The sequence below is a fragment of the Meleagris gallopavo genome, chromosome 1 (genome assembly GCF_000146605.3).
Source record: "Meleagris gallopavo isolate NT-WF06-2002-E0010 breed Aviagen turkey brand Nicholas breeding stock chromosome 1, Turkey_5.1, whole genome shotgun sequence".
NCBI classification, from domain to species: Eukaryota; Metazoa; Chordata; class Aves; order Galliformes; family Phasianidae; genus Meleagris; species Meleagris gallopavo.
The window spans coordinates 116,789,357-116,800,235 of record NC_015011.2 but is presented as its reverse complement, the minus strand read 5'-3'; the positions used below and the strand labels follow the sequence as shown (position 1 = coordinate 116,800,235).

Sequence of the window (10,879 nt, the reverse complement as noted above, 5' to 3'; positions counted from 1 at the left end):
AAAAAAGCTTTAAAAACATCCTCCCACCCAAGAAAGGGGCAAATGAATAAACAGATGGGGAATGTATCGAGATTAATTGCTGGCTACAAAATTATTTGTCTGTATAAAGATCTATATGATTGCAAATACTTTTTGTGATGGAATGTGGAGATCTTGGTTCCTAAAGTTCTTGCTTGAGCCTGAGTGGTGAGTAGTTGCTGTGCTTGCATGTTATGGACTTGAAAGGGAGGTTGTCTCAAGTCACCGCTGGTAGGCATGTATGTGTCTGCAGCAATGGACAGCTGTTGTGTATATGGGATGTTGGTGTGTGAGTCGGAGCAGGGACAGAGCTGATCTCCCAGGGCTGCCTTGGCTTCCCATGATCATCACTCCGCTCATCATGGCACTTCACGGGCACTTTCCAAGTTTCTACACAGTCATAAGTGTCTTAGGGAGGAAATGGTGTATGAGAAATTGAAATGTTTTGATGCTTGGCAGATTAAGTATTTCAAAAGCTTAGAGTAACATTTCATCCCCAACTTTTATTTGAATTTGTTTCTAAAGAAGAAAAATTATGTTTTCCTTTAAAATGCTCTTAGTACTAGTCAGAACAAGCATTAAGAAACCTATAATGCAACTTGCTGCACTGCTGGGCAGCATGCTCAGATATCCAGCCTGTAATCTTCTGTTAAAACCTCCAGGTAATATCAACAGCAACAGAATCGTTGACTATTGAAAAACACTCTTAAGTATCAAAAGCACATGCCAAAAAGGACTTTTATAGGAAGGAAAATTACATCTGATCCCAACAGCACTGTCATCAGCATCATCCAAGGGCACCACTAACATCATAATCTCAGACTAAGATCAGGTCCCTGATCACCTTCTTCACTAAGACACTTCAGTGCTTCCTTTTGTTGTTACTACTGAATTACCAACATATTTAAATGCAATACTAGATATGGGATTTTTTGACAGTATGGCACTGCAAGATTACTGCACCTTGCACTGTTGCTTCTTTCTGTGTAGGTCAAGACTTTATATTCTTAAATGCCTTTCTCTTGGAGGCAATAGTTAGTGAAGGAGAAGCAGCACTTTTTTCAAGAAGCCTAGCAGGTTTGAACTATTTTCCTTATGATCTGGTTATACCAGTTAAACATTTTGCAAAAGGTTTGAGTAGACTATCATATAACTGTATTAATGATCCACTGTTCTTTTCTCTGTTTTTTTTTCTTTTTTTTTTTTCCTTCCTCTTTTTCTCATTACAGTTGAAACCACAGAAGAAATAGCTGCAGATTCCTTGCAAGATTTGTACAGAGCCCTGGAGCAGGCCAGCCTTTCTCCTTTAGGAGACCACCGGATTTCCACTAAGCTGGAGTATAGGAAATCTTTTATAAAGAGATGTAGCGATCCAGTAGTCAATGAAAAACTGCACCAGCTGCGAATTCTGAAAAGCACTTTAAAGGTGAGACTACAGGGAGGAAAATCCTGCCCTAGGGTTGGATCTGACAGTATTGTATTCAGACATTAATTGTGTGTGAATGGAGCTCAGGTTGAATGTGGTTTGTGAAACGTGCATGGAAGATATATGTAACCACTGTTCTTGAAGCAGAAGAAATTGTGCCTTGGAAGAGAAGTCAAAGGGAGGAGATTGTTTTAATTTGTGCCCAGGTAAATCTCAGCTCCTCCTCTAGCTAGTATGACATCATTTTACATAAAATTAACAGAGGAGACCTTAACCACCTTTTTAATCCCTGAAAACTTTCATTTATAAAAATGCATTTACTCCAGAATTGCTAAAGTCTAAAATGGAGCACAGACAGCCTTTCGGAATGAAGTGGTACCTCTTAAAACATTTTATTATTTCCTGATTACTGAGTTTGTCTGGAAATGAACTGTGTGCTCGGTTTCTGCATAGACTGGTAGGATCATTGTGTTTAATCAGTAGGATTGATTAAATAAATAGATTGTGGTAATGATGGATTTGAAGATTTTTATCATTATTGTAAGTGCAGTGCAGCTAATTTGAACTCCCTGTCAGATTCTTTATTTGTTACAGCAGTTTCAAATCTGTACTGTTAGAGATTTCAGCAAACAATATGCTGGATTTCCCCAGGGTCTCTGTTAACTGTATTAAATTACTACATTTTAAGTCACTAGATAATTGTACAGTAGATTTTGTAACAGCTTTTATCAAAGAGAGTTTTATCAGCATTAATTAATTTAGTTTTCCATCACCTAGAGAAGCATTTAAGCAATATTATTTTCATGCTGTGAGACTCCAGCCCTGAAGAAAATCTTTCCTATGCTTACCTTTTTGCACTGTATCATCTCAATGAAGGCAACCAAAAGAACCAGGGTGTGTGAGTCTTTGCTAGATTGTAGACTGATAGAAAAAGTCAGGATGCACAGGCTTTCCATGTAATTTTTACATGAGAAACTGAAGCAAAATCATAGCCATCTCAGATATGCAGAGCAGGCAGGAGGTTCACACAGAATCTACACTTTTGCACCTTGGTAGAATCACTCATACTAACAGTACGTAAGAGTTGCTGATCTGAAATATAAAAAATAACACATTTCTTGATACTTGCAGGAATTACACAGCCTTGCTGCTGTTCCATATCAGCAGCTTATCACTATGCTTAATTGCCTTTCTTGTTAGCATTTATTGATACCTGAGTTACATTTTGCCAATGGTTTTCTAAAATGGAATTGTTTCCTCCCTCCAGGGTCTTCCAAAAACAGCTTATCCCTTTAACCCAGCAGATGCCTGTTTTCATGCTTCTCTGTATCTTCTTTCTTTTAGACCAAGCAAACATAATTTGTTTATTCTCTTTCCATGAGACATATTTTCTGAAGTAGTCACCAATCTTGTTTGGACCAGAATGACATAAATAATTGACAGTGCAATGCCAGCAAGTATCAAAGACAGATTATTGCTGTTTCTTGCATATGGCAACAGAGCAATGTGGCGTGTGCCTGTTTTGCAGTGGCATCACGGTAACTCATTAATTGTTTTTAGCTCCATCCTAGCTCACCTCTACTATTGTACTGGTAGTAGTGTATATCAGGAGCTACTGCTGCTAGCTAATCGTTTCCCCTTTTTATCAATGCCATTGAGTTCTCCTTCCTCAATACGTTCACTTGCACTTCCCATTGGATTTGGTGTTCTGAACTCTCCTTTAATTCATTCAAATGATTAGTAATCTGTACAGCCCTCTAAATTGGTTCTAGCTCTTACCACCCATAGGCTACCTGTTCCATCAGCAATGGAAAGACACTTCTGCTCTCTATGTCCTGACTTAGCCACAGAACCATTCTCCTCAACAAGTATGAGCCACCTGACTGGAAGTGCTGGGTTATGTGTACAGATCACAATGTGCAAGAAGCACATTATGGTTGTTCATGTAAATATATGGTGACTGAGAGGTTCCAAAGGTTCTCTTCCTCTTCCTCTGGTTAGCCTCAGCTGTATGATTGTTCCTGAAATTGAGAATTCTAGCATATAGCATTAATTAGCTACTGATTGTAAAGAATGAAAAATACCTTTAAACATACTACTTGTTGGTGACATCTCTGACCCTTCTGATAACTATTCCACCAAAGCTGACACTGCTGAACGCTTCCCTAAACATGCTCCCTAGACGGGTTCATCACATTTGTGGTATAAACATGGCATTTGTCTGTTAGAAATGAGGTCTACGAAATCCATCTGGCACGGAGGATAGAGGAGAAGTTGCTGGTGACCAGACCATGCCTTCGTGGAGGCGAAGTGCTGGAGCTTGCCTGTTACTTGTTCTTTCAGGCTCAAGACTGGTGCATCCATCTTCCACCGCTAATAAAAACAGTGAGCAGCTGTGTGTGTATCTGAGGCTTGCTCTGACCCGTGCTGGCTGCTTGTCATCTCTCAATAAACTAATCACCAGCCAGTAATTAGGATACAGCCACATCCCTTGCCTCCGTGACGAGTGGGGGAGGCGCCAACAGCTGTGTTAGATTTTACCTGTTCCTGCATTCTGCTTGCCACCACTGTGGTAGGAGGAGGTAGCAGCCAGCCACCTCACAGCACGGTGAGGACATTACCAAGCTGAAGGCTCCTACCACAGGCATTTGCTCAGGTGCCCCCATGACAGGCCCTGTAAAAAAGGCTTAGCTCTGCTGGCGGGCAGGAGGCCATCTGTCTGCAACCCACGCACAAACGCGGTATTTCTCATGCTGATCAAGAAGAGCAAACAGATGGCGCTTGGCAGCATGAAACTGATCCTGAAAATTAAAGCAGCTAGTAGTAAACAGCGCAGGGCTTGTTTTTTGCAGGAGCTGAAAGAGGGATGAGAGGGGAGTAGGGAACATTGCTGAGGGCGTGGGACAAGGTGAGGAGTGTCCGGTCCTGCAGGGTGATGAGTGACATCAGGGGAAGAGGCTGCCACGTGTGAGTGGTATCACAGCAGTTGGTTGGCTGCCCTGTTTCCCAGACCTCTGTGGCATCCTTGCTCCCACCCTACCTGTCCTGTTTGCTCATTGCTCTCACTGACCCTACTTGTCTTTCTTCTCCCACAGGCCAGGGAAGGAGAAGTAGCCATTATAGACAAGGTTCTGGATAACCCAGGCTTGACGTCTAGAGACTTTCAAGAATGGAAACAAATATACCTTGACATCTTTTTGGACATCTGTCACAACAGCACCCAGAGGGGCTCTGTTAATGGCTCATCTGAGGTCGACGCACTTCTAGCTTCCTTAGCACACACTCACTCCTACATTGAAACACATGTATAAGGGGTCTTCTTCTACTCCATTTGCTACACTTCAGGCCTTTACATATGTGCATAAATTAGGTTTTATATCAATACATGGAACTTCTAGAAAATTATCTTTTAATGTCACTCAGCCGTGTGATGTACACCTTCAGTGGTCAATGATACCATGTCTTTAATGAGGATTTGTGTGTTTTATACACTACCAATGCTCCACTTGTGTTTACTTTCTGTAAAAAGAACATGATCTTTAACTATTAGATAGAAGTATTTAAAAATGTTTTTGGAAGACTGTGGCCTTTACAGAGGAAGTTCCACAGGCTAAAGGTTTTGTTATTGAAGGTTACTTTTACAATGATATTTTTTATTATGTAATTCCGGTATTGTATTGCATTTTTGGAGTGCAGGTACTATTTTAGTGGCAGGGGAATAAAAGAAAAATTATATTTAATGAGAAACTCTAGGAGTTTTCTTACATAACAGGGAAAAAGTATAATGCAGTGACTGTGTTTCCATTTTGTTGAACACAAAAGGGCTAAAATCAGCCCACAATAATGACTAATGTGAATTTAAGTATTAAACATTTAGGTTTTATTTCCTTGTACTTTTTTAAAGCCTGTTGCTAAGGTTTGCCATCAGTGCAAAGAGATACTGGTCTGTATTCTAATTAAGACAAAATTATGTGTTACTTGTCTCTACTTAAAGCACATTTGGTTGATTCAATTTTTTAAACAAAAATTAGTCGTGGAACTGTCATTTATGCTGCTTTCATACTGAAGGGATCAGATTTTGCAAAAGAGAAAAAGTAGACTTTGAAAATCCTTGATAACTGCATTTCTATTGCCCAGAAAAGCAGCAGTGGAAAAGGTTCCCAACAAAATGCTCCCAACCTGAGAGGCTTTGAAAATTCCCACAATAGAAAAGGAGTGAAATTTGGCCATATTGTACTTGGGGGAAAAGTATGATAGGAACAGAGCTAAGCACAGAATCTGAGAAAACTGAGAGCTCGGAAAGTCTCTACTCTGCCTCTGAATGTCTCTGGTTTCTGCCGAGTTCACAAGCCAACAGAAGGGTTTTAAACTTCCCTGAGAGTTGAGATGTGCTGCAGAGTGCACAGTGAATATAAGCAGAAATATCTCCTTAGATTTAGGCACCTGTCTGGAATAGGGAAGCGAGAGGTAAAATATCATCTATTTACTCTTTATGGTCTTGTTCTCAAAAAGTGATCAGAGCATGACAAAGCATTTGTGCTGCTTTTCAGTGTTTTGCTGCATAAATTAGCACTTGAGACATAACTTAGTAATGCTCATGCAAGAGGGCACAGCCTCTTTTATTCTTTCTACCGTGAGTTGTACGTTTAGCCAACCTTTGCTTATTGCCTGTACAGCTCAGTGAATGTACTTCAAACTTCATGAGCTCTGGTATTTCCTGGCAGTTGTACCCATGACGAGATGAAGGAAAGAACAGTCAGATTTATTTATTTGTTCTCTTTCATTCTTTCTTGTTAGTTTATTTGCATTTATTCCTTTATTTTTCTCTCTTTCTTCCTCGTTACTCTATTGCATTCAGATTGCAAATGTTTTGCAGATTTTGCACAATTGTACAGAAGAGTGGCCTTTCCGTAGCCCATTTTCAGCAATCCTATATATTCGAGTCAATATGGATCATATATTAATGACATTTGTATAGAATTCTGGATGCAGTGTAATATTTGTACCATTTAGAAGAATATTGTTTGTATAAACTGAACATTTATTTACTGCATGTACTGACTTGTATATTAAATTTGTGAGGTTTTTGTATATTTCTCTTAAAAAATGCTTGACTTGAAATGGGTTGTGCTATTGTTCCAAGCATTTAGATTCTCTTGCTACTGTTTTACTGGACCAAAAGTAAATACATTCATATAAAACCTCTTTATATCTGATGGATGTATATGCATATTGTGTAGTTGATTCCTTGTCAAAACCAAGGCAGTTCAGAAGATTTAGATCTGTTGCTATGCAACAGCTATTCTGCCTGCACTTTACATTAGTAAAGTCAGCTTGATTGCTTTAAAGGTGAAAATTAAACATTGCAGTTTTTTAAGCTAGTCTAGTGACAAAGAACATGTGTCCTATCCATTGTGCTGCCTTCTTTTAAGACTATTAAATGTTCTTCTATATATATTTTTATTGTATTAACTCTCAACCTAGGAAGGGAACACTGTAAAATGAAGTACAATAAATTTAGCTTTTAAATGAACATCTCTAATTTGAGTTTGAGTTTACTGTGTACAAAAACAGTGGCAACTGACCACTTTACCCACATTTTGCAGATCAGCGTGCCTTCAAGATCTTTGGCAATTGGGCAGTGTCTGCAAACTCAGCCAGCACGGACAAAAAGAAGTAGAAACATTGCCAGTTGGTTTATAGGCTGTAGGCAGACTCAGAATGAAGCCTGCTGAAAGCGTTCTGTTGTGTTCCTTTCCTTTGCACTCTTTGGTGAAAGTAAACCTGTTTGCTGGGTTCTCTCATGTTCGGTAATGAACAATTTTACCATTATGATCAGGTATGATAAAGCGATGTATGCTGTTGAGGTAAGTATCAGGGCATTAGGTACAGCAACTCCTGAAACACGTGTCATAGGGTCTTGCGGTACGTACATCAATTCAGCTCTGGCCATCTAAACTAACACAAGGCTTGGATATATGAGAAATGTACTGTACCAATAGTGTTTCTTCAGAATAATACAAAATAATCATCTGAAAGGCATACTACAACAAAGGCTGCTCAGAGAGAAATGGCTTCTATGAAACAAGCATTGTTTTAGCACATGGCCACAATTGCGGCTACATTTTTAAAAATCCACACTTTCTGTCCAGTAATTTCATGCTGTTTAGCTAAGGCACTCCTGCCTAGTATGTAGCATATTAAAATAATACCTTTCCTTGGCATTACTCTTATTAGTTCTTACAGCCATCAATTTTCTCGTCTTTATACATCTCACTTTCACTTTGCTTAGCCATACCATAGCAATTCTATAGCACTTACCAACTGGGAAAATTACCTCTGATTAAGAAAACAGAAAAAATGGATTATATTTTTTAACCTCAGAACAAATCTGACTTTCAACAACTCTTAATTGCTATCTAGGTATTACTCTTCAAAAAAAGTCAAGGATTATGATTCTAGCTCCTTTCCTCCACATGTGCTACTTGCTACATCTTTCCCCAGTGAGGTTGGCTTTCAGATCTACAAATTGCTGCACCTTTTCCCAGGTTGCAGCCAGTCTTCCTTGCCTGTTTCCACTCAGTGTGTTGCTTATCACCGCAGAACCTCAACTCTTTTACATCCAGTGCCATCACAATTTTCTTCTTCTCCAGAGTTGTCCCACTGGCTCATCTCCCAGGCTGTCATTCCACGATGCCTTGGCTCAGCAGTTTGGCAGCTTCTTTTTCAAGGTGTCGCTGCCCTGTTCCTCGTCCATCTCTGACAGCTGCAGCACCGCACACTGCAGCCCACACCAGGGCAGGGGGGCTTTGCAAATCTCCTCCCAGCTATCATTGTCAATGTCGTAGCCAACCACGTCTTGTGTGGGGACTTCCCGCGAGTCTTGCCATTTCTTTCCCCCAATGAGAAGAGCTGTTTCCTCTACTACCACCAGACCATAGCAAAATCGGTCATAGATCAGTGGCCTCAAACGAGTCCATTGGTTTTGATCAGGGTCATATCTTTCTATTTCAGAGAATGGTTCATATAAACCCAAAAATGTGAATATGGCTTCTCTGATTGTCGCCATTTGATGCCCAAACCGAGCAATGCTCATGGGGGCTTGTTTCATCCATTGCCCTTCAAGCGAGCTCAGAGAATATAAGTCCTTGCTTGTGCTGGCCGGTTCTGCATATTTGCCACCTGAGATGTATATAGTATTTTTGCAAGTGGCACTGGCATGACCATGTATCTTGCATGGCAATTCCCCGGCCTTCGTCCATCTGTCTCTACTGATGTTGTAGACTTCCACAGATGAATGCAGACACCCATTCTCACCCCGTCCACCAATGGCAAAAATATCGTTGCCTAAGACACAACAAGAAAATTGGCATCTCTTTTCCAACATGCCCGTTATTTGGGTCCATGTGTTAAACCTTGGATCGTAGCGATGCACCTTGTTTGTAACTGATAAGATCTTGTCGTTCGAGTCACTTGGAGTGTCACCTTCTACTTCTCCCCCCAAAACGTAGAGGAAGTTCCCCACCACACACACACTGTGGTTCTGCACCCCATCACACACCTGTGTGAGAGCTTTCCATTTATGGTTGTAAACATCAAAAGCCACCACTTCAGTGATGAGACCCTCACTTACTGTCCCTCCTCCTAGAAGAATGATCCGAGTTTTCTGGTTCCTCAGTGTGGTGGACTTATCCTGCAGGATTGGCTGTCTGAAAACCAATGTATGGTAGTTTATTGCTTTAATGATCAGGCATTTGATACTTGCAGTGAGGGGCACTTCTGACTGCGTGTAAATTCTCCTCAGGTCTTCTACCGGGATGAGACCATATCTTATGTGCTCCAAAAGGCTGCTTCCATGAATCAACCTGGATTTATCCTGCTTCAGCCACAGCAGCAGAAGATCCAACAGCCTAGTTTCCTTCACCATAGGGAGATCTGGTGATTCTACCACTGCTAGCAGAGTCCTGAAATTCAGCTCAAGCAATCCTGCCAAATCCAAGTCCAGCAGCTTCCAGAGATTGTTGACAATGTATTTTTCTGCTGCAGCTAGGGCGGCTGGCAGGTAGAACCTCCTGGCAACATTGGCAGAGAAGCAGCAGTTCTCCAAGGAGAGGTTGTTAACCAAGTACTGATTGCACAAGCCAATGGCATCAGTCACTTGCAAGTAGCTCGCAGCTTCCAAAGTCTCCTCCAGGCTTTCAAAGGAAAGAGGCAGCAAGGAAGTGTAAATGAAATCCAGGACGTGCTGGAGACCAGTGGGTGAGACAACCTGCAGCTGAATCACACTGGCTTTAGACTCCTGTGTGTAACTTTTGAACATGGCTCGGAAATAGTCACTGGAGCATGCCAACAAAGACTTGTGTGCAGGAAATTCATTTTCCTTCACTTTCAGCAAAATATCACATAGAAAGCCCTCTGATCTCAGGGTCTGGTAATGGGAGAGCACCGTGGTGCAGTGCGCTTTGCAGTAGGACAGGAAGTAGCTCATTGTAGGTAATGCAATGCTTTCTGCTTGACTAAGTTACTAAAGTAAAAATGCAGTTAGACAGTGAAACAGATGCCTTAATCAACAGCCATTTGTATGAATGCCCACCGGACCTCCAGCTGCTAGAGAAAAGCCCAACCAAAAAAAAACCACAGTCTCTCGCCTGGCATAGGGAAAGAATTAATAGATTTGTAGCGAATTCAATGCATTCCTTTATAGAAAAAACTGCTGATTGTCATAACAGCTGTAATAAGATGCTTACTTTTCTCGCCTCCGTTGCTTGTGTAGAGATGAATGAATGGTCCATGGCTGTGCTGAGCACTTGCCTGACTGGCCATCAGGTGACAGATGAGGGAGCTAGATGACAATCCCAACAAGTGGCACTTTGTGTCTGCTCAGCCGTCGAACTCGGCCTTCTTTGCTCCTCAGGCAACTCAAGTAATAGATCCTCTCTGCCTGCCAGCACATGGCTTGAGGCAGAAGCAGATGTTTTATCCTCTCTTGAGTATGTTTCAGACTCCGATAAGTTCAGACCACACCGCACCTGGGACAGCAGCCCCTTTCTGTCCTCTTTTCACACTCTCTCAGCTGAAGATCAGGTCAGCACCCGGGGATTACTTCGTGAAGGTTTCCTAAGACAATAAATCTCTGCCTGGGAGGCGCTGAGACAACCAAAATATCTCGGTTGGTCACTGGGCCAATCCAACCCAGTGCATATCTGGGCCCCGCGGCTCACATGACTCAGGCAAGGCTCACAGCTACCAGAATAGCTGTGGGTGCCCGCCCCCCTCCCCCGCCAGGATCCAACTGCCATGGGCTGGACCTGGGGAGGGCTGCAGCCCTCAGGAGGCCCACGGCCCAACAGCTGGCCCCGGGCACCCAGAAGGGAAGCACAAGGGCAATGGATCTGCACGCTGGGGCCAAAATAGAGCCCTGCTTCTGCCGGAGTG

The 10,879-nt window shown here is 41.9% G+C and overlaps 1 protein-coding gene across 1 annotated transcript; it reads right to left on the bottom strand.

Moving 5' to 3' along the window:
• Nucleotides 1–6,875: 6,875 nt before the first annotated feature.
• KLHL34 (kelch like family member 34) lies at nt 6,876–10,672 on the bottom strand. The gene has a single exon (XM_010725696.3). The coding sequence runs from the start codon at nt 9,930–9,932 to the stop codon at nt 8,148–8,150; it is 1,785 nt and encodes a 594-aa protein (XP_010723998.1). The 5' UTR covers nt 9,933–10,672; the 3' UTR covers nt 6,876–8,147.
• Nucleotides 10,673–10,879: the final 207 nt, after the last annotated feature.